Genomic DNA, 23,615 nt, shown 5'->3' on the forward strand with positions numbered 1-23,615 from the left:
TAAAAGTTACTATAATACAATGGTACATAGTATTGAATTCACAAAAATATGAACAAATATTTACAGCAAGACACACCCACAACGGAAACACTTCTCTTCAAAACAAGTTACGTACGATGAGAGTCTATATGCACAAACATCCCTAAAACTTATGGGTTCTCTTCTTTGCTGGAGGAGGGAGGCGGGGGGTGGGCAGGGACAAGAAAAAGAAAAAGCAGAAACCCCCAATTCTTCAAAAGCAGAGGTTTGTTCAATGTAAATGAAGGCATGGAAAGAAAAATGAGTTGACACCTTTCTGGCTATTGCAAGCCATTTCGGGGGGGGACGGGGGTTCCTGGGGACAGGGAGGGTCCAGGCCCTTGCTCGCCCTTAGGGAAGGCTGGTTGGGCAAGGTGAGGCCAGAGTGAGGGGTGAGGCAGGACCCTGGACCCTGGGTTCCTCACATTCCCCCCGCCCCACTTCTTTTACGGGAGGAGGGGAACAGACTGAAGACAGCCCCTTGGGGGCTCCAGGAGTAACTTAAATCGGCCGTCTCTACCAACTACACATTTCCTCGTGTGAAAAATAAATATTTCCTCAGTTGCACAGTGAGGCAGAAAACCGCAAAAGGAAGAGAAGGTTGCCGCTGTGCCCAGGTCCCCCTCCGTGTCTTAATGCCACCGATTTCACGGAGCTTGAAACCGGTGGGCATAGTCTCAAACAGAGAGGGCATGGGGTAAAGAAATTGAAAAAAAAAAAAAAGAAAAACACAACAAAACCACCAACGACAAAAAAAAAAAAAAAAAAAAAAAGAGAGAAAAATAACAATTCTTTGTACAGAATTTACATGATAACAAGCTTGACACAAGCTGAGATACCAGAGGCTCCGGGGCCTGCATCCGCAGGGTCAGGGCAGCCCCGCCGGGAGCTCCCGTCTTGGTGAGGATGACTCCTGGTCACAACAGTCACTTTCCATAAATTATTTACATGCCTGCTTTGCTTTCTAGGGTGCGGGGGACTTGCTTGTGTGTGTGTGTGTGTGTGTGTTTGTGTGTGGTTTTTTGGAAGTACAAAGAAATAAGCAAAAAAGTCTTCCCACATGTTTCTACAAGAAACAATGTTCCCGAAAAAAAGTCCTTTATGGCAGCCTATGTACAGAAATCTGTTCTGAACTTCAAAAACCTATTTTTTCCCCCTTCGTTTTGATTTTATACACGCACAAGAAAAAAAAAATCCATGGAAAGGAACTCTAAAGAAGATGATGCCAAGGGTTAAAAAAAAAAAACAACCAAAAACCTGTCAGACGTAGATCTGAGTTTTTAAATCTTTTCCAAGATTTTCCTTTCTCTGGGAGAAATAAATCTTCTCACTCTGAAAATAAATATGCTCTTGACTTCTTGGGGCGAGGGGCTTGCTGGCAGGGTGAGTCAGGCTATGGGCTGGGGGCGAGCGGGTGAAGCTTATAAGCAAACAAAAATACGCCACACGCATTCGGTCAGGCATTCGGTCAGACACCCGTAGTGGCGGGTCGGGACCCGCCTGCCCTGGTGGGAGGTGCTTCTCTCCCCTGGGGGTGAAGGTGAGGGCAGGAGAGGGTAAGTAAACACAACCCTTCCAGCGCCCCCCCCAGCCCCCCTCCCCCCCGCTGGCATTCGAATGAGAAAGTAAACACTGAACCCAAGATTTGGGGGGTGGAAGGGTGTGGGGTGGCAGGGGGAGCCCCAGGGAAAATTCCTGCCTGGGACCAGCTTGGCTCCACCAGGGTCTGCTGGGGGTGGGGGAAAGGCACCCCCAGGCTGCTGGGGAAGGAACCGACTGGAGGGGGGTCGGAAAGAGGGGGGAGCTTCTCACTGAGTCCGCCGGCAGAGAGGGGGCCTTCCGTAGTGTTCTGAGGTCAAAGCCGCCTGGCCCGACCCCCCTCCTCTGCAGCACCTGGCCCGGCGCCCGGGCCCGGAGGGTTCCAGAACGTGGGCCGACACACCATCAAACCAGCAGCCCCTGCCGGGGGTCCCCGCTCTCTGATTCTGCCTTCACATTTCAATGGTTAAAGCGTCTTTTCTCACGAAGAGGAAGAAAAGAATGAGAAGACGAAAACAACGTAGCAGCATTCATGGGAAGAGGCTGACGGGGAAGGGAAGGCGGGACAGAGAAGACAGGGAGAAAGAGGTGGAGGAAGGGGAGAGGCCGGGGAGGTAGGGGGGTGGGGGGAGACATTTACACCGGAAACCAAAGTCCCGAAAGGAGCATTTCTTTAAAAAAACGAAACAGACATGGGCTGAGAGACAGAGAAGCCCTTTCCCACTGAGGGGCCGGAGCTGCGGTGGGTCCTGGGGGTAGTGTTGGGGGCGCCAGGCCCTGGCACGGCTGCTGGGTAGAGGGACAGCACCTGAAATGGGGGTGGGAGGTGGGGTCTGGCCCCGGGGCCAGGGGTCCACGCCCGGGCGCCGGGGGTGGCTGATGTCCCCAGGCACCGGGCCTAGTTGAGGGTCCCCCGGCAGTTCTCGGAGCCGCAGAGGCAGGGGATCTTGACGTCCTCGATGGGGAACTTGTAGTCGTAGGTGATCTCCTCGTTGACATTGATGTGCTGCTTCGAGTAGATGACGATCTTCTTCTGCGACTCCACGGTGATGACCTTGGCGTAGCAGTTGGGCTGTGGGTGGGATGTGCGGGGGAGGGTGAGCCGACCCACCTGGGACCCCACCCGGGCCCTCCCTGACCGCAGTCCCCCAAACCCAACTGAGCCCCGTGCTCAAGGCCTGATGTACTGGCCCCACGACCCCACTGCCCACTGGCCACCTGCCCTAGGCCTCGGCTCCCCTATCTGGCGGACCAGGGCCCCCTGTCTCTGATATTAAATAAGAATCGTGATTGTAATAATAACAAATTTCGCAGGGAAATATTCAATTTACTTTTATACCGCAGGTGATCCCCAAATTTATGTTTCTAGCCCAGGCCCTACATCTGAGCTCTAGAGAAGGGGTCAGCAAACTCCGGCACCCAGCTGCCTGTTCTTGAAAATAAAGTTTTATTGGCACACGCTCATTTATTACATACTGCCTATGGCTACCTTCGTTACAATGGCAGTTAAGTAGTTGCCATGAGATGGCCTGGGCCACACAGCCAAAAATACTAACTACCTGGCCCTTTACAGAAAAGGTTTGCCTGCCTGCATTCCAGGGCCCCAGATCCAACTAGCTGCTCGATATCCACCTCTGGCAGCTCAAGGAGACAACTTTGAGTCAGTAAACTCAAACCTAGGGAGTGGCCATTCCATGCACCCAGTCCCCCAAGCACCTGCCCCCCGCCTCCCCTCCAGCAGTGCTGGATCCAGCCCACCACGCCCAGCGGCTTCTGCCTCAAAGGGCCTCTCGATTCTGTCATCACTTGCCTGGACTGCAGCGGCTCCCGCTGCCTCTCTGAACTCGGAATAACTCCTGACCCAGCTGCCAGGGAAATCTTTCCAAAGGGACAGCAAATCCTGTCACCCCAGGGCAATAGCCGGCCTCGGCTTTTAGAGAAAGTTCTCAGCTCTGCTTACGAGGCTGAGTGACCCAGCCACCACCAACCCTGCCAACCTCATCCTCTCACCCTGCCCTCTGCCCCCTACGTCAACCCACTGCCCCTCACACAGGTGTCCTCCCTCCCTGCCCCAGGCCTCACCTCACTCACTACCGCACCCGGGTGACTCCCTCTTATCCCTCAGCTCTCACAGGAGATGCACAGCGAAGTCCCTACGGGCCCCCGGGTACGATCAAGTCACAGTCGTGCGAGCTGGCACGCACTGAGCCCCCGCTGTATCTGCACGGAAGGCCTGCCCTCAGTAACCCGCTTGGTCCTCCCGACACCCTGCGAGGAGGGATTGTTATCATCCCCGTTTTACAGATGAGGAAACTGAAGCACCAAGACACGAAGTAACCTGCCTACGGTCGCTCACTAAGTAGCAATGCCAAGACTTGAACTACAGCCAGGGGCACCTGTCCTCCTTTTGAAGCTCCCTGTGCTTATCTTCACGAGAGGACCACCCTTGTTAGCAACGCCCACCTCCACACCCAGACCTGTGCCATGTCAGCTGTCGGTAGCCCAGTGTGACTCTTTAAGTTAATTTAAATTAAACACTCAGTTTCGGGGGCTTCCCTGGTGGCGCAGTGGTTGAGAGTCCGCCTGCGGATGCAGGGGACGCGGGTTCGTGCCCCGGTCCGAGAAGATCCCACGTGCCGTGGAGCGGCTGGGCCCGTGAGCCATGGCTGCTAAGCCTGTGCGTCCGGAGGCTGCGCTCCGCAACGGGAGGGGCCACAGCAGTGAGAGGCCCGTGTACCGCAAATAAAAACACTCAGTTTTTTAGCCACACTAGCCACGTTTCAAGCGCTCAACACCACACGTGTATATCAGTGGACAGCAAAGATGCAGTGCACTTCCGTCACTGTAGAAAGCTCTACTGGCCAGCACTGCCCCAGAGGCATAGAAAACGCCCAGCATGGAGAAGGCACTCTGTAATTACCAGCTGTCTGGACCACGTCACGAGCACCTCTAGTCTCATTACGTGCATCTTACAGATGAGAAAACTGAAGCTCAGAGGAGATCGGCTCCTCGGATAAGGCCTCACACCTCCACCTCCCTCCCCGCTATCCTCGTGGGCCCCGAGCTCGGGAAGGAGGCCGCGCCGGTTCCTGTGCCCTCCGGTTGCGGGTCCTCCTGGCACAGCAGCAGGGGCGGCGGCCCCGAGCCGGGCACTCACGTTGCAGCTGTGGTTGATGAAACGCGCGAAGTTGCCGCACTTGGTGGCGTCGATGATGGTGTCGTGGTCCACCCGGAACATGTAGCTGCTACCGATGCCCTCGTCCTCGTAACGTTTCTCTCGCATGTCCGCAATCACCTGGCCAGGAAGAGGCCTCAGTCTGGGCGGGGCTGGCCGTGGCCCCACCCCGACACCTGTCCTGGCTGGCAGCGCTTACCTGGCGGATGTTCTGGCCCACGTACTCGATGACCATCTCGTCGGCCGCGATGGGCTCCATGGCGAACAGGCCCCAGTCGTGAATGTGACTCTTACAGAATTTGAGCTTTTTCTTCCGGAACTGGGGGAGGGAAGGGGGTGGGGGTGAGAGCCCTGGTCCCGGATCCTGCGGCCGCCCCAGGAGGGGCCCAGCCTCACCTTGAGCTGGTTGAACTTGAGCAGGTCACTGTCACAGCTGCCAGTGAAGGAGGACAACAGGCGGCGCTGCTCGGAACGCCGCTCCGAGCCGGCCCGCGTGGAGGCGTGAGGCTGCGCTGGGATGCTCATGCCCTGTGAGGACGGGTACAGGGATGGGGACGGCGGGTGACAGATCAGAGAGGGGTGCGGCCGCCTGGGGGAGCTGGCCGCAGGGAACCGGCGTCCCCGTCTCATCCTTGGCAACCCCACCGGAAGCTCTGTGGCCCTAGCTTCCCAGCTTCCTTGCTCTGAGCGTCCTGATAGCCCCCTCTCCTCTACAGGGTCCTTCCCGTCAGAATCTGAACGTGCTCAAGCTCCTCTAATCTTAAACAAGACGACGCAGCGTTCTCTTCACTTTTGCCATCTTTTCCCTTCTCAGCTAGATTTGAAAGCATCTCCGCTTTTTGGACAGAGACGGTGGGTATCTGTCTACCTAACACCCCATGGCTTCATTCAAAACCACGGCTCTTCCCGACACCCTCGCATCCCTTCCCTCTCTTGGCCTCCCTCTTCCTCTGTCCCCACCATTGACACCTGGAGCTTCACTCCCCTCCAGATGTTCTCCCGGGTCGGCTCACCCCTGCTGTGGCCTTTGGTTAACATTTCCATCCTCATGAAGCCTAAATTTAGGTCCCTGGACCAGACGTCCCTCTCCCAAGCTCTCTACTGTACCCATATATCTAACTGTCTGCCAGACCTCACGATCTGGAAGTTCCACAAACCCCAAAACTCAAACCATCCCAAAGTGGGGGTCCCACCTTCCTTCTCACCTCAGTGCTTGGCATCCAGCTACGCAGTCCCCAAGGCCGGACCCAGCAGCGTCCCACCCCATTCTGCCTCCTGTAACCAGTCAGGCCCCCAGTCCCATCCATTTGACCTTCTAATGTTCGAATATTCCTGAGAGTCTTTCAAATGCATCCACTTTTTCCCACACGGCCCCCCATGTCCAACCTACCCAATTTATTTCCTTAATTTAAAGACGAATGAAGGAAACTTCTGGAAATGCAACTCAACTCTGTTCGTATCCCTGATTAAAACCCTTCGGAGGCTCTCCCCTGCCCGCCCCTCACCTCACCTCGCACACTTGAGCACCCAGGGGAGTAGCACCCTTCGTGCTCCGTGCACCAGCCCCTCTGGCTCCACAACTGCTCCCGGTGCCTGGCACCCCCTCCAGGAGGGCCCCTACCCTCTGCCCAGCCCGGGAGGCTCTGGGGTGTCCAGGCACCTGACGGCCGTACCTGGGTGTCCGTGGGGGGCTCATCGGTGCTGGCGCGGCTGCTGTTGAGGTATCTGAGCTTGTCCTTCTTGTCGATGGTGTAGAAGCCCTCGCTGCGGGCACAGCCTGTCACGTGCTCCCGGATGCCGTCGTCCCGTTTCTTCTTCTTAGCTGAAGAGAGGCTGGTGGGTGGGTGTGGGTCAAGGGCCACATGGACATTCTCGGAGAGCCCCTCCCAGTCCTGCTGGAGACCCACCCTCCCAGGCCTGGTCTCTCCACTCTCAGACCCATCTGCAGGAGGCCGAGGATGCCCAGCTCCACGGCCCACACCTACACCACTTCCCTGCACCTGCCCACAGGCCAACTCCACCGTGGTCAGAACTCTGACAGGTACCCAGCTGCATGGCCTTGGGTGTGTTTCTTTTTCCACCTTCTGCCTCAGTTTCCCCATATGCAAATTGGGGTAATTACCATGCCCCGTGGAATGACCACAGGTGCTTAGGCTGCTTAGCAGAGTTCCTGACACAGAGTAAATGCTCAATAAACTCGTTTGGTACAACAGGGATAAAGGCAGCGCCAACTTCATACGGTCGTGGTAACAACCGACTGTGGTGTGGCATCGTGGCTAAGAACGCAGATTCTGGAGCCGGATTTGCCTGGGTTCAAATCGCTACTCTGCTACTTCATCGCTGTGTGACTTCGGGCAGGTAACTCAATCTCTCTGAGCCTCGGTTTCTTCGTATGTAAAACGGGAATAACAGCAGCTGCTACCTCACTCGGCTGTTGGGAAGATTAAAGTAGGCGAGGAGGGGGCGCCAGGGAGAGTGAGCCTTCTGTCAGCCCCTGCTCCTGTCATGTTGTACAATCACATTGTTACATTTAACCCCGAGACCTGCCAATTGTTACATTTAGCCCCCAGACCTGCCAATTGTTACATTTAACCCTGAGACCTGCCAACTGTTACATTTAGCCCCGAGACCTGCCAATTGTTACATTTAACCCCCAGACCTGCCAATTGTTACATTTAGCCCGGAGACCTGCCAATTCTGGCACAGAGGGCAGTGTTTAAAAGTGCCAGTGATGACTCTGTACAGAGCCTGGCGCGGTGCCGGCATCGACACTGCTCCATAAGTGACAGTGACGTGCGCTATCCTGGGAGCTGAGGCCCCCCACCCTGCCTGGCAGGATATAGGGATGGTAGACCCAGAGCGTGTCATTGAGCCAGTCCATGCCGTTGTCCTGCTGCAGCAGACGCTCGTAGGTGACACACAGGAAGCGGATGTCCTCCTCATCGATGCCGCCATTCCAGATGTCATACAGGATGGTCATCTCCTCAAACTCCGAGCGGGGCCGAAAGAGGGGCTGCGGCGGTGAGAGCTCGGGGGAGGCTGAGGCCACTAGGTCCTCGTGGCGCTTCTTCGGTGGCCGGCGCCAGGGCCCCCGCACCTTGGCCAGGTCCATGAACTCCTCAGTGACCTCGTCGCGCCCACGGGGACCCGGAGGGATGGCCTCGGAGGGCCACTGGTTCTCTAGCTCCTTAAAGGGCAGCTTGGTGGACTCAACAGGTGGCGGAGGTGGGGGCGGAGGAGGCTGGGGGGGCAAGGGTGGGGGGGGAGCCGGGATCCCCGCGTTCCGGAAGTCCAGGGTCACGGTCCGGGGGTCGTGGGTGCTGGGGAAGACAGGGGTCTGTGGCTGGCCTGGCAGAAGCAGGAGGTCCCTGCCCAGGGGGGCCCCTCCTGGCGGCCGGACCAAGGGCCCATCCAAGGAGAGCACAGCCGGCGGGGATCGCCGGGGCCGGCCCGGCTTCCTCTTGATGGGGGGTGGGCAGGGGGCCAGCGGAGCAGGCAGCAGGGGTGGCAGCTGGGTGGGGGCCCGAGTCTGGGCCCGCAGGACGGGTACGGGCAATGCCAAGGGCAGGGGCAAGGGCAAGGGCAGAGGGAGCGGCAGGCCTGTCTCCAGGAGCACAGGGGAGGCCAGGGGGCCAGACCGGTCATCACGCCGGCCAGCTGGGAGGGGACAGACAGGCAGGAGCAGGGGCCCACCAGGCTCGGGGAAGGTGGGTGTGAAGCTGAAGTCCCGGCCAGGTGTCCTCGGGAGGCCCCCGCTGCTCAAGCCGGGGGATGGGGATGGGTAGGAGAAGGGGCTGCCTGGCAGCTGTGGGGAGCTCAGGGGCAGGCCGCTACTGCCCCCCGACGGCAGGGGCTCCCCGCTCGGTGTGGCCGGCACGGCCTCTGCGCTCTGCGACTTGGCCAAGCTGCCACAGAGGCCTGGAGTACGCGGGGGCTGGTCCTCATGGGGAGGCTCCAGAGGGACTGGTGGGAGTGGGAGGTCTGGGGTCTCGGGCTCTGGTGGTGGGCTGGGTGGCCGGGGTGGTCGAGTGGGCGGCAACGGTGGCTGCAGAGGTAAGGAGAGCAGCGTGGGGGGCGCAGGCTCCGCTTCCAGGTTGTTCTCTGCAGAGAGGTGGGCAAAAACCAGACCTTTATCATTTGATTCAGATATCCCTCAGCGCCCCACTTATGCTGCCCTACTATGCACTTGACACGTCTCTGGGTATGTACTCATACCCTCTGGGTCCCTAGGGGTTCTGTGAGTAGACAGACTGTCCTCCTCCAGCTAAGCCGCTCAAGGACTGCTCAGCACCCGGCCCAGTGTCAGGCACACAGTAGGTGTCTGATAAATGTTGGTGGGAGTAAATCAAAGATGCAGGAGACATGGTTGTAGCCCTTGACACTGTCTTTAGAATGGTGTTCCTGTGAACAGGGAGCATCCCATGGACCAAGAAAATGAGCTCTATCAAATAAAATCCAACAAGTCTCTTTGCTGCAGGACTTGTCAGAGCCTTTAAGGTTTTCTCCTAGCATTTATCTCTACTGTCATAGAATACATTTTCTAACTTATCTGCTGTCATCCATCAACCTGCCCCAGAGTGTAAGCCCCAGGTATTTTTGTCTGTTTGGTCCACTGTTGTATTATCAGTTCCTAAAACAGTACTGGGGACGACAATAGAGGCGCAATTAATACGTTTAACAATATTCCAAGACCTGTGGTTCTATAGCCAAATAACACAGAATTAAACAAAATACAATGGGTTTTTTTCCTCAAGGACTATTACAGGTACAAAGTAACCACATGTGGCTATTTAAGTTTATACTAATGAAAATGAGACAATGTCACAAATTCTGTTCCACAGTGGCACTCTCCACCTTTCAAGTGCTCTTAGCAACACTGTATCTAGTGGCTACAGTATTGGACAGGACAGAGAGAGAACGTTTCTATCATCGCAGAAAGTTCTATTGGACAGCACGTTTCTATCCCTGCAGAAAGTTCCACTGGACAGCGTTGTGAGAGCCTTTAACACACTTTGTGCAGCTCCACCAAGATGGTGGAGGGGGCGGCATCCATGGCCCCTCTCAACTGGCCCAGCACCCCGAGGCCTCCTCTGCTGCTTTCTGTCACTGAAATGACCATACGCACCCGCACCCACACCCCCTCTTTTGGGAGCATCTCATGGGACTAATTAATGGTCCAAGGACTAAACTCCAGGGAAATACAGAGGAATGGTGACGGCAGCAGACCTCTCTGGGATGTAACAGGTGCCAGGCTCCATGCTGGCACATCGTACGTCATCTCACTCTACCCTCCCATACGACCTCATAGGGGAAGCACAATTCACGGATCCCATTTTACAGATGAGGAACCTGACTCATTAAGGTTAAGTGATTAGTATAAAGGAGGCTGGGCTCATTCTCGTGGTGAGGACATCCTGCTTCCATGCCCACCGCCCTCCCAGGGGCTGCAAGTGCTACCTGGGGTGGGCTCCGGGGATGGCAGGGGCCGGGCCTCCATCTCTCCAGCAGGGGGCTCTGGAGACAGCAACCTGGCCCCTTCCTGGTTCAGGCCTGGCTCGTCGGGGGGTTCCTTGCAGCCAGCCAGCTCCTCGACACCCACAGGCAAGGGGGGCTCTTCCAGCATTGGGGTCCGAGCCTTGGAGGCTTCGTCCTCAGCCTCGACGTCCACCTCCTCTTCTGGGACCAGTGACTCCGTTGCGGATGCTCCTGTGGCCACATCCTCAAAGTCCTCGTCAGGAGCAGCGGGAGCCATGCTTTCTTCTGCGGCTGCCTCCTCCCCTTCCTCCTCATCTTCCTCCTCCTCCTCCTCCTCCCCTGCTGCCAGTTCTTCTTCATCTTCTGAGGGTGATGAGGAGGACCCGGAGCTTGATTCGAAGTCAGAAGACTCAGAACTCTCACTGGAGGACTCAGCTCCAGCCTTAGAGGTGGCGATGCTCACTGTCTCCTCTGGGCGGGGGACACAGGCAGGGGCGCTGTCATTATCTGCTGTGCTCCAGCCAGGTGCTTCACCAAAGGTCTCACAACTGGCGGCGCTGGGCTGAACAGAGCCCTCAGGTGTGTGTGTGTGGTGTGTGTGTGTGTGTGTGTGTACTAACTAATCATCACGTTTTTTAAAACTGAGGTGAAATCCACATAACATAAAACTAACCATCTTAAAGTAAACGATATAGTGGTATTTAGTACATTCACGATGTAGACAACTAGCACTTGTCTGGAAGAAGCCTGTTCCCTGGAGCTATCACCCGTCTATCCACCGTTCCCTAACCCCAGCGACCACTAGTCTGCTTTCTGTCTCTGTGGATTGACCCGTTCTGGACACTTCATGAAAAAGGAATCATAGGGCATGCCCTGTCTGTGCTTTACTGAGTTCACACTTCAAAGCCAAGAAATGTGCCCCCAGAGTATTGCTGACTATTGCACGGGCTCTGCGCTCTGCACAGGGACCCCGGGCTGGGCCGGGAGCCCCGCTCACCTCCATCTGAGTCCCCTTCCTCCTTGTCACTCATCTCCGACAGGGCTGCGTGCTCATCGTCATTCTCAGACTCATCCCTGTCATCACTGTCTTCATCATCGTCATCCTGGGGGACAGGGACGGAGGAAAGGTGAGCCGAAGGGTCCGCTCCCCTGGCCCAGCACCCCAGGCCTCCCCAGCCTGAACGGTACCTTGTCCGACAGGGATGAGGTCGAGGAGGAGGAGGAGATCTGGCTCCTGGGGCCTTCCTCCCCCTCCCGCTCCTCCTCCTCCCCCTCCCCCTCCTCCTCCGCGCTTTCTCGCTCCTCCTTATCGGAGGCTGAGGATGAGGGTGAGGTTGTCGAGGACCCGGAGGACGAGGACGCCGACGACGATGAGGACACCGACAGCGACTCCTTCTCATCCTCCTCCCCGCCACTGTCCAGCTCCAGGGGCCGGGCTGGCCGCCGCCGCACACCCACGCCCTTGGGGTCCCGCTTGGCGAGCTCACAGGGGGCATCCGCCATGTCGCGGTCCCGCTCCCGCTCAGACTCTGTGGGGAAGGGAGGGCTGTCAGAGCTGGGCCAGGGGCGCGGGGGAGGAGAAGATCCCAGCACCCGGCGAGGGGAGGCGCGCAAACCTTCATCCTCCTCGTCCACGGAGGCTGAGGGTCGCAACCGCTTCTGGTCGCCAGACGAGGCAGTGTCCGGCGGCTCTTTCCTCTTGACCTTGAAGGAGGGCAGGCGGATGGCCCCGCGCAGCCCAATGCTCAGGCCCAGGCCCTCGTAGCCCAGGCCCTCGCCCTTGCCCCACGACTCCAGCAGGCAGGAGGCGATGCGGTCCTTGGGCTTCGGCCTGTCCTCGTCCTTGTGCTCACCGGACTTCACCGGGGTCAGCGAGGCCTGGGGTGCAAGAGAGGAGGGGGAGGTCACCATGGTTACGGCGCTGCCGCCAGCCCTGTCCCCTGAGCAGCCTGCCGTCCTCTCAACAGTGACGGCCACATGGTAACTGGGCACTTCCCTTCCTGGAACCTACCTCGTTTTGTGCCGACCACTCAGGACACCCCCAGGCCCCCGCTCTGCTTCCCTGACCCTCGGCTTCCTCACCTGCAAAGCGGCTACTACGGCTGCCCGCATCGGAGCAGGGGCTCTCGCACTTTGGAGGTTGGAATCCAAAAGGAACGCATTGTAAGTACACACCTGTGTCACCGACACACCGGTTTCACAAAATAACACTCACACTATCCTGCTTTGGGGGCCTGGGTGGCGGTGTTTCCAGTACCGTGCCTGGGGAGGAGAGAGGCTGCCTGGCCGGGTCTCCGCCTCCCGCCCGCCCGCCCGCCAGCCCCCCTGCAGGGCCGCGCCGCCCACCCACCTTGGCCATCCGCTCCTTCTTGTCCCACCACTCGTCGAAGGCCCGGAAGGCCACCACCTCCACCATCTTGCGGTTCAGGTCCCGCTTCATGATGGCCTTGAGCTCCTTGAGCACCACCAGCAGGACGCCGTCCACCGTGGCCTTGTGCGGGTCCTCCTGGCGTGGCACGTAGCCTGGTGGCGGCACTGACGGGTCAAACTTGGGCAGCGGTGGCCAGGGCTGCCCGCGGCCGGGGCCCGTGTTGCTCAGGGAGAAGGGGCCCCGGTAGGGCGGCAGGTTGACGAACTGCAGCCCAGCGGAGGCGGCGGCGGCGGCGGCGGCCATGAAGGGCGGGTAGGGGCAAGCGCCCTGGCCCGTCATCAGACGGCTCAGCATTTGCGTCTGCATCTGGAAGGACATGGGCATGCCGCCCCACTGGCCGCCCAGCACATGGCTCATGTCCACCTGCATCACGGGAAACAGCCCCGGCGGGAAGGGCGGCAGCGGCGGCAGAATGGGCGGGGGCGGCACACCAGGCGGCGGTGCTGGCAGCGGCGGCGGGGGCACTGTCACGGCGGGGTGGGCTGGGGGCGGCGGGGGTGGGGGCGGGGGCAGGGGAGGGGGCATGGGGAAGCCGGGCTGGGGCGGGGGGGGCGGCGGGGGCGGGGGCAGTGGTGGGAAGCCAGGGGGCGGGGGCAACGGCAAGGTCGGGGCCAGCACGGAGGGAGCTGCCACAGCCCCTGTCCCGGGGGTCACCACCATGGGCTTGGGGCAGTCAGCGCTGGTGATGGGGGCCGAGGGCATCTCGTCATCTGAGATCTCCATGTCCTCCCCCGAGGACTGCTGCCCCTGCAGGGAGACAAGGAGAGAGAGGTGAGGGTGAGCCCGGGTGGCCCAGCAGGCTCCCAGGTCCCCCTGCTGAACACCAGAAGGTCAGAGAAGAAGCCTTCTGCAAGACTAGCAAGCAACGTGGCTTCCGCAGTTCTGATCCTGGTCCCCTCCCTTCCCAGCCACGCGGCCTCAAGCAAGTCGTTTAATCTCTCTAAGCCTCAGTCTCCCCATCTGCATGATGAGCACCACAGCACCTGCCTCACGGGGTTATCATGTAGATTCACTCATTCATTCATTCAACAAACATTTTGCTCAGCACCTGCTGTGTAGCAGGCACTGTTCCAGGGGCTGGGAACACAGTGGTGAACAAGACAGACCAAATTATTGCTGTCTTGGAGCTGAACTTCTGGAGGGACAAGGCAAAGGATAACTAGGAGGAATGTGAAATATATAGTCCTTCATGCAGAAAAAGAAAGCCGGGAAGGGGAGTGAGGCGTGAAGAGGGAAAAAGATTGTTTCAATTTGAGAGACTCTGTTTCAATTTGCATTCAGAGAAGATACTACTAATAGTTCCAACTTCTGTAGCCTTTTCTGCAGGCCAGGCACCTTTTAAGCACTTTGCGGACGTTAACTCAGTTAATCCTCAGAACAACCCTGTAAAGTAGGTCTGTTATCACCAGTTTTAGTGATGAGGAAGTTGGAATACTGAGAGCTTAAGTAACTTGCCCGGGCCGCACAACCACTAAGAGATGGAGCCCGGATTTGAACCAGGAAGTGGCTCACCAGACTTTGCTCCCAGTTGGCCTGTAGTCTTCACTGTGGCAGAGAGGGCCTGGCAGAGAAGGTGACACGAGCAGCGGGGGCGCTTAGCAGTAGTAAGGGTGCACGAATAGGTGTGTCTTTACATTTTTCCTTAGTTACTCTTTTCATATAGTCTTAGCACGGGCCGCGGTGGGGCTGAGTGTTGTCAGCACATAATATCTCGTATTTCTCATTTGCACCCTAACCTCACAAGGTAGGGCTCTAGTCCAATCCCTTTTGACAGGTGAGGAAACACACTCAGAGAGCTATACATAAATCACTGGCCCAAGAGGCACAGCCAGTGATAAAGAGGGCTGGGATGCAAGCCCAGGGTGCCTGCTGAGTGAGGCGTCGGGGGTCTGTTGTGGGAATCCAGGACGGTGGCACCACGTAAATGGGAGGGGTCGAGCATGACCTGGCTGTGAAACGGGAAAGGGCCTCTTTTCATTCAGACATGGGGCTTTGGGGAGTTGGATGCACAGGCCTGGAACTGGAGGGGGGCATGGAGTCCACCAGGTGGAGGTGGAGCAAGAAGGCAAAGCAGGGGTAGGGAGAGGAGGGATGGGCTACCCCCAGGCTCTTGTGTCAGGACCCGAGGCGGGAAGGGGGCTCAGGCCCTGCCCTGGATGAACGTGGCTGGGAAGACAGAGCCTTTGTAGGTTGCCAGGGAGTGCATCTGAAGGCTGAGGGGGCAGGGTCTGTGCAGGCTGTAAGGTCAGAGGTCAGACGTACAGGTGAGGGAGGCTTCGAAGGGAAGCGGGGGGGGGGGGGGGGACGGGACGACACGACGACAGGAAAACCAAACCTAAGGCGGCAGCAGAAAGCCCTTGCTTTTGCTCTGTCCCCTATACAGACACATACCCTCTGCCTCTCAGGGCCCCACACACATGCTGAGGGAGGCACTGGCAGGCTCAGCCTGATACTCAGGGACAGCGCCAGATCAGTCCTGGACAGCGCCCAGCAAGGCAGGCGCAGCACGCACAGGGTTAACGCTGGCACGGCCGCCAGCCAATCACAAGGAGACCCTGATCCAGCCCAGCCCGCGGCCCTGCCCCTCCCTCCGCCCCTCCCGTGTCCGGGGGCGAGAACCGCGGGAACTGGCGGCTGAATGTTTGGCTTCAGCTCGAGCCGTGCCTGGAGCTTCCCAGGTGGCACCTCACTTAAGCCGAGATTAGTGTGAGGCAGCTACTCTCACTATCCCATTTCACAGATGACGAAACTGAGACTCAGGCAGGGAAAGTAACTTCCCTAAGGCCGCATGACCAGTAAGTGACAGAGGTGGGGCTCAAGACTTAAGGACTGGAGCCGGAACTTTTAACTATCAGCCTCTGTGAAGAAAGGGAGTGTCCCCCTGTGCTGCCCTCCCATGTGGTCAGCCTAGGCTGGGATTCCCTCGGGTTCGGGCCGGAGGAACCCGGGAGCTGCTCTCCCGACTGTCAGCAGGGGGCTCCCGAGGGCCATCTTGGAGGTTATCAGTACTCCCGGGCTTCCCTGGGCTGATGTCCCGGGGCATCCCCGACCCCAGCTCTCTGGGCCTCAGTCTCCCCTTTCCTACAGTGACACGGTGGGAAAGCCCATTCCCTCTGGCTACTCTGGGCTTCCCGGCTCTGGATCAGCCAGTGAGCATGGTTAAACAAACATCCCCTAACCTCAGGCAGGAGAGGGAGGGAAGAAGGGAGGATGGCGGCAGGGCCAGCAGCCCCCCACCCCCACCCCGCCCTGCACACCTGTCGGCTCTCCCTGCCTGAACCCCTTAGCGCCAGAAACCACTTCCCCAGAACAGCCTGGAGGCGCCCAGGAGCCCCCGCCACCTGCAGTCCCCTCCCAGGCAAGCCAAGTTCCTCTCTGTTCCTCCCTGAGGCAGCCACATCGGCCTAATCAAAGGACTTGGGGAGGAGGGACCCTCCTCCCTACCGCCCACGGGGGCGAAGCGCTGTGTCTGAGCTCCTGCTGTTCATGCCTGCCAGGCCAGGAGGGCCAGGGCAGGTGCCTGGACCAGGAGGGTGGAGGAGCAGTGCCAAGGAAGATGACGGAATCCTCCCCCAAGGGAATGTGGCATGTGCAGCAGCACCCACCCCAACCCTCAGGCTGCAGTGAGACCCCAGAGAAGGATCTCTGGGTGGGCAGAGGGTGGGGGGTGGTCAACTTGGCCTGCTTCTGGCTGGGGCCCTCCCCTGGGCTAGCCCTTAACTCCTTCAGTCCTGGACGCAGGGGAAGAGGGAGGAGGGACATTTCAATGTCCTCGCTGCCCACCACGGTTTCCCATCTCTTCAGAGGGCACCAGGTTCTAGGAGACAGTGCTCCAGAGCTGCTACCTCCCCTAGCTCAGCAGAACACTCTGGCTGATCCCTCTTCCCAAATCTGCCTGAGTGTCAGGACCAGTCCTGATCAGGTCCCAGCCACCCAACAGAGAAGGAGGCCCAAAACCATCACCACAGTCCAACTCTCTGGGATCTTGGCAAACTCCAACCAAAGAAGCTCAAGTCAGAATTTATCCCCAGAAAAGGGTCTTGACTTCCCATACCTAGCAAGGAGAGCAACAGATCTAGGTCATGTTTCCCTTTTCCCCAAAGCTGCTAGGGAGCTCAGAGCAAACCAGCAGCTCAGTCATAGCCCCTGGTGCCTTTTGTATCCTCTTTTCATTCTCTTTTTATTTTTGATCTGTTATTTTGGCTGCCCTAGCCCTGCTGCTTCTGTGTCTTAGCTAGTTATCCTAAGGGGAGAATGTTTCAAGGAGGAAAGAGGGAGCCACAAGACAGACAAAACCAATCCCAGACAGAGATGGACAGACATCATGGTACCTCATCCATCTTCTCTGAGGTTGGGGTCCTGTCTCCAGCCAGGTCCAAGGCCACCTCAGCTGTCTGACCCAGAAGACCGGTAGGGTCTGGGGGGCCTGGCTCGGGTGGGGGCCGGGGCCCCAGGCCCAGGTCAAGCTCATCATCCTCATCCGAGTCGGGCAGTGGTGTGGGACTGATGTCCTCCAGGCCGATGCTGGATGGGCGTGAGGAGGGTGGTGTGGGGCCTCGAAAGCCAGGCTGAGAGTTAGCGCCAAAGGGGGCCAGTGGGGAGAGCTGGGAGGAGGAGGAGGAGATAGGGCTGCCCTCCATCTGCAGCTCGGTGTCTGAGTCCTGCTCCCGCAGGAAGGGCAGCTTGGTGCGCTGCTCCTTCAGCAGCATCTCGATCCGGGAGTCCAGGCTGTCGTGCGGCTTCTCCGGCCCTGCAGGCGACGACTCCAGCGTGGGCGTACCAGGACTGTCACAGAGCTCAGGACTCCAACCGAAGGTCGGCCGGCCGCCCAGCTCCATGCTGTTGGCATCCGGGGGCGGGGGTCCAGGCGGCGTGCCTGGCTTCTCCTTCGTCAGGGGCTCCGTGGGCGGCAAGGGCGGGGGCACAGGTACTCTCCGGAACTCCCCACCGTCACGGGCCCCAAAGGGGGTTGCGGCAGCGGGCTCCTCGGGCGGCGGGGGGAAAGGGGGCACAGGAGTCTGATATGGAGAGAAAGCCGGCTTGAATGTGACTCCAGGAGCGGAGGCTGCTTGGGTAGGCGGTGGAGTGTGGGCAAACGTGGCTGAATCCTGTGGCTGGGCCTTGAATGGAGGGCCACTGCCGCCCCCACTGCTGCTGACTGCCCCGAATGGGAGGTCCACGGAGCCCCTGAAGGTGGCTGTGGCCCCTGCCACTGCGGTGACTGCAGAAGAGTTGTGGACATAATGATGCTCGTGGCGGCGGTTGTAGGCGTCCGTGAACTTGCTCTCGTGGCGCCGAGCCTTGAAGGTCGCTGTGGGGTCCTGGCTGAAGAGGTAGGAGGGTGTGGGCTGGCGGCTGGAGTAGCTGGAGTCCTGCGAGAAGGGGGTGCCCAGGCGTGGTGTGAGCGGTGTGCCCTGTCCGTAGGAGTTGGGCGTGTCCAAGCGGCAGCTGGAATAAGCAGTGTCCTGGGAGAAGGGTGTCCCACCACTATTGGGGGTGACAGAGGATGAGCCAGAGCCACAGCCTGCAGACAAGCCACCATCTTTGAGGCGCTTCAGGGCATCTGACAGCTTGAGAGAGAGAAGAGAGAGATAGGTCTGAGATCACTGGGGGGAAAATGTGCAATAGAATGGGACTGTTTTCCCCTCTCACTCCAGCTACCGGGGAGCTCGGAGCCAAACTGGTCACTCTAGAACTGCAGCATAGTGAACGGAAGCAGCGGCGGGGGTGGGGGGGAAGGCGGTAGATTAAAGAGGAGTGTCTGGATGGTCCTCACCTTCTCTAATCTTGGGGTAGCCAATTATCCTCAGAGAACCTTGAGGGTTTTTCCTAATCCCTAAAGCAGAGTAAAGATAAGACCCTGACATCTTGGTGTGAACTGGGATTTCCTTCTTGCTCCAGGCTGTCAGATATCAAAGACCTTCCAGGTAGAGGTAGCAGACGATGGTCTTGGAAGTGAGGGGGTGGCCAAGGGCCTTGTCCCTCCAACCTCTTGATATTTTAGGGTTTAAATAGTGTAACACGGTAAAGTGCCTGATAAACAGCTGACCAGCAAGTAAGCAAAGACTTTTCACTCTGGAGAAGCTATTCCAGAGGGTGGCTGGGTTGATGCTGGGGTAGGAGCTGGGATGAGAACCTCCCCATGAGATGGTGGTCCAGGTGAGGTCCTGGGAGGCGGTGGTTGGGGAAGGAATCCATCTTGCTCTGGAAGGAGGGACTTGAACTCGGCTTTCTGGGGGTGGGGGTAGAGGGGTGCACGGGACACCAGACACTAGGACCCTGGACACATCAGTGTTTCAGCATTAACGTGGAAAGCACGTGGACTCTGGATCTCTGGGATGGGAATCCCAGCGTGTGCAGGGAGAGGGCTGGGGGCCGTGCCAGAGGAGAGCTTTGGCAAATAGGGCTTTCAGACCCCCTGCTGGAAGCCTTGGTGGGCACAGCCAGGCTCCTTTCCTGGTGTCTGACACCGGAGGTGGTGAAGTGGGGTGGGGGCCACATCAGGGAGCTGGTGATGGGGTGGGGAGGCGGGGGAAGGACTGACAGCCATAAACCCACCTGCAGGGTCTCATTCACGATTGGAGAGACAGCGTCCAGCTCGCCCACTGGGAGGGTTTGGGGTGTGTATCGGCCCGTGACCAACAGTTCGTAGAACCGCATGCGGGTTTCCCCTGTGGAAAAGGCAAGGGAGGGAGGACTCAGTGAGGCTCCAGGATGGGGCAGCCCGCACAGGTGAGCATCCTTGTGGGGCCCCTGTGCCTGGGACCCCAAGCCTAGGGAAGCTAAGTAACCCTGACCAAGTTCCCACTTCTCTCTCTTTGTACCTCACTCAGGAGTCCTATCACCTCACTCAGGAGTCCGATCTGTTCAATGAAGCTGCTGAACTGTATGATTTCTCTGATCCTGAGATTCAGAATTTAATGCCTCGTGGCGCTGGGACTCACCCAAATACAGAAATGCCAGCCCCAACACAAAGCCCCTTCCTGCCACCTGGGCCATGCCACCCAAAGAAAGAGGGAATCCCCATCCTCTCACCTTCCCACTTAACATCCAGGGCCTTGTAGCAAGTGAAGAGGAAACCCAGTGACACAGGAGTGACAGTTTTGTTGTTAACTCTCTCAGGTGACTGTCAGAGTTTGTAAAATGCACTCTAGTACTGCGTTACTGTGAACTCCACAAGGTCCTCCCCCGTCCCACTGAGCCACTGTCTGGTAACCCTCCACCCCAGCCCCAGCCCCTGGCAGAGAGAGGCCTCTATAGACCAGGGGGCCAGATTATCGATATTTATAGAGCCCTCTGAGGCAGCTGCTTACATATGCAAAGGAGACACATTCCTTGAGCTACTCTTTACCGGTCTCTTTCTTGAAATACAAACTTGGTGGCAGTCTCTAAGGGCCTTTTCTTTTTTTTTTTTTTGCAGACATGAGATTTTGGTGAGGGCTGCCTGCTCCTTACAATGGGCATGTGATGGGGGAGGGGCTCTACATTTGGTTCTCAGGGAGAGATCAGCTTGCAACCACCCAAGGGGTCTCCCCAACAGAGACCTGAGAAACTAGAGAAGGGGGGTGAAGGGCGCTGTGGCTGGAACAGGAACCTGGCTTGTGCCCTGAGGAACCTCAGAATCAGGGACAGGTTTGGCAAGAGTTTATAGGATAACCGTGCCCACCCAGAAGCAGTGTCCCTCTGCATCCCCAAGCAAGGTCTTAGAGTCTCAGTCAATATGTGCTCATTATTAAAGGCGAAAAAGAAAGGTTTACATTTTCCAGTCTTGGGTTTGATGTGCCCGGGTTGCCCCTAAACCCCGTGCTCACGAAACCCTTGGAAGCCACTCACCTAAACCCTCCCATGCAGGGTCTCCCAGGGGACATCCCAGGGGCTCTGGACCCAACAGTCTCTGCCCAGTCACAGGGCTGGCTGGGCCTCAGAGCACCCGGCACTTTCTTCTGTATTGGTACAAACTTCTCTAGAGAGGCCACAGGCAAACTTTAGGGGATGCCCTGGAGTCCTGCCAGCCCCCCAGCCAGCACAGAGAAGAAGCCTCCCAGGACCCTGAGGGTGGGAGGTATGGCTTCCCCAGCCCGGCTCTCCCAGCAGCCGCTCAGAGGCTCAGTGAGCACAGAGCGGGATTCCGCTGCTTGGGAGGTGGTGCTGTCTCTTTAAGAGAGAGGAGGGAAGACAGTGTCAACCCTAGAGCACCGGGAGCAGCCCGCCCAGCTCCAACGGGAGCATTATCAATGAAACCACACTCTGGGTCCAGATTGGTTCCCACTTCCAAGGGGAAGGGGCGGCCTGTGGGGGAGGGGCACTCCAGATCCCTGGAGCACTCTCTTTTTAGTGGAGGGACATACTCTTTGGGTATTTAAAAGCGTCCTAGTGGCTCTCCCTCAGCGCCCCCCCCCCACAAATAAACGAACTCTGCCATCTCTCCTAACACAGACGGCAACACTGGGGACTGCCTAAACCCAGGCCACCAGGGCTCCGCGCAGGGCCCGAGGGGGTGCCAGCGGTGGGGAAGCCTCCGGGTGGTCCCTTGGGGTTCAGTGGCCAAGGACCGGCAGATTTGGTAAATTATAGCTTGTCTCCTAGCAACAGACAACACATTTAGCTCCACGTGACTCTACCCTCAGGAGGGGGCAAAATAAAAGGTTGTAGGGGGGCACCTAAGGAAGAGTGAGGGGCTCCCCAACACTGCAAGAGGGGCTCTGGGAGAGGAGGGAGTCACACTGACAGGTCTTGTGGCTCCTCCGCGGTGGCTGTCCTGAGCGGGCCTCCACTCACCTTTGGTGTCCAGCTCCACGTGGATGATATTGCCCATGACCGAAGTGCTGTGCAAGTGCTGAACCGCCTCCTTGGCTCCCCTGACCGTGGCAAAGACCACTTTGGCGATGCCCAAGTGCTTCTTGGTCTTGGGATTGTACAAAATCTCCACCTCCTCCACCTCCCCATACTTCTTGCACATGTCCCTCAGGAAGTTTTCACGGATGTTATCATTCAGCTTGGCAAATGTCACCTGCTTCGGAGGCACCGGGCCCACATAGAACTCATCGATCTGGCAGGGGACGAGGGGGAAGGGAGGTTGAGAACACTGAAACCGAATGGAAAACACAAAATTCCCCACTCACCCGCCCTTTGAAAACAATGAAAGGTAAAAAATAAAAATTTTTTTTTGGAAAAAAAAATGCACGCGGGCGGGCCCGGGAAGCGGAGGATTAAATCGTTTGGAACGTGGAAGTCCTCTGGGTTCGAAAGGAAAGGGGAAAAAGAAACAGTTTCTCTTTCCCCACCCCCTACTCTAGCCTCCTCTCCCTGCTGCCAGGGCAGGGGCGACCCCTTGGGCTAGGAAGTTGTCCCCCTAAAGCCACAAGGCTGGGAAGGGGGGCGGGTCCCAGGGCCGAGCCCTTGGGCTGGCAGGAGCCAGGTGGGGACCCGGAGCCCCCAGCTGGGCAGGCAGGATACAGTATCAGCGCCTTGATTACAGTTTCACCGAGTGTTATTCTGTTTACAGTAGCCAAAAGGGGACACCTCTTTTTGCCATCTCCCCCTCCCCGCCAAAACTTCCCAGGCCCCGGACGGCGGGAACTCAGAATCCGACTGGGCTCGGTTAAAACTGGCGTTATTTTCGAATTCGGGGCTTGGGGAGGGGGGGAAGGGGCGCGGGGCAGGGGGGAGGGGCCCTACTTTGAATTTGGGCACCGACAGCTCCAGCTCCTTGTTTTTGGTCCAGATCCCGACAACCCGGGGATCTTCGACAATTTCCACCGGGCGGTTGCTGGACATCTGTGGGGAGGAAGCGGTGGTGGTGGTGGGGCGGGATGGGTGGCCTGGTCCAACTCCCCAGGGACAGGGGCAAGGCCCCCCCCCCCGCCCCTTCTCCAGGCACTTGTCAAACTCCAGGACTGCGGACCCGGCTGACAGTTGGCCGGGTGGTCAGGAGGGGGGTCACCGGGCCGATCGGACCCTTCCGCCCCCACCCTCCTCGCTACGGCTCGGAGGGTGGGTGCGGGCGGCGGGGAGGCGCGCCGGCTACTCACCGCCAGGCTGAAATGCTGCCCATCGTAGCGGTACAGTTTATGATGCCCCTTTTTCAAAGCCGGGTCAATCATCAACTTGTAACTTCTCCAATGGTGGTTCCTCCTCTCGCCCGAAGGGCCGGGCTGCGGCGGGGGCTGCTGGTGGTGGTGGTGGGGGGGGTGACTGTTCTCCATGCCGTTAACCCAACCTGAAAACGAGCAAGTTGTTGTCGTCTCCGCCGCGGTGGCAGCGGCGGCCGCTTCTACACACACGCGAAGGAATCAAATCGTCCAGCCCCCACCCCCTCCCACCTTACCAGCGCGCCCCAAAAGGAGCTGTCTCGCTGGCTCCCCCCAAAATAAGAATGGAGCGAGAGAATAACCCTTCCGGAGAATTAGGCGCCCGCCCGCTCGGCCACCATCTCGGGGCGGCTGCGAGGGGCTCCCGGGGGCCCCAGGTGCAGACTGGCGGGGCCCGGGGCACCCAGAGGACCTGGGCTCCGGCCCATGGTACCCGCCCGGCCGCCCGGCCGCCCGGCGTGGCGCTAGCTCGCTCGCTCCGCCCGGCTCGGGCGCGGGGCTCGCGGCAGGCCTGGCGCCGCCCGCCCGCCCGACCGCCCGGCCGGAGCGGGGGCCGGGGCCGGGGCTGGGGGCTGGGGGCTCGGGCCGCCCAGCTGCCGGCAGCGGCCTCTCCCTCCCCGAGCCGCGCTTACATCCCCGCCGGGCGCCGGCCTCCCTGCGCCGCCAGCCAGTACATGGTGTCCCCCGCGGGAACCGAGGCCGGGGCGGCCGGACGGGGGGCCGGGAGGGGGGAGCGCCGCCGCCGCGGCTGCCGGGCCCGGAGCTGCTGCCGCCGCCTCTGCTGCTGCTGCTGCTGCTGCTGCTGCCCGGGAGGCGGCTGGCGGCGGAGGCTCGGCTCCCAGTAGCCGCACATCCCACAATACACCGCTAAGGAGCCCGACCCGAG

General features: G+C 58.8%; 1 protein-coding gene across 2 annotated transcripts; it reads right to left on the reverse strand.

The window, feature by feature from the left end:
- On the reverse strand, positions 1–23,477 carry SETD1B (SET domain containing 1B, histone lysine methyltransferase). Of its 2 annotated transcripts, none has more exons than XM_060118837.1 (17): positions 23,362–23,477; positions 22,670–22,857; positions 22,317–22,415; positions 21,417–21,687; positions 19,197–19,309; positions 16,970–18,208; positions 12,558–13,385; positions 11,824–12,085; positions 11,396–11,736; positions 11,205–11,310; positions 10,190–10,678; positions 7,574–8,833; positions 6,406–6,572; positions 5,129–5,260; positions 4,932–5,051; positions 4,715–4,852; positions 1–2,629 (listed from the first exon to the last, which is right to left on the reverse strand). In XM_060118837.1, the coding sequence occupies exons 2-17, from the start codon at positions 22,841–22,843 to the stop codon at positions 2,456–2,458; spliced, it is 5,913 nt and encodes a 1,970-aa protein (XP_059974820.1). In that variant the 5' UTR covers positions 22,844–22,857; positions 23,362–23,477; the 3' UTR covers positions 1–2,455. The 2 variants fall into 2 exon arrangements, with proteins under 2 accessions (XP_059974820.1, XP_059974821.1); XM_060118838.1 differs by lacking the exon at positions 23,362–23,477 and adding an exon at positions 22,966–23,043.
- Between the last annotated feature and the right edge of the window lie 138 nt (positions 23,478–23,615).

This window comes from Mesoplodon densirostris, chromosome 15, assembly GCF_025265405.1.
Source record: "Mesoplodon densirostris isolate mMesDen1 chromosome 15, mMesDen1 primary haplotype, whole genome shotgun sequence".
Classification (NCBI taxonomy): Eukaryota; Metazoa; Chordata; class Mammalia; order Artiodactyla; family Ziphiidae; genus Mesoplodon; species Mesoplodon densirostris.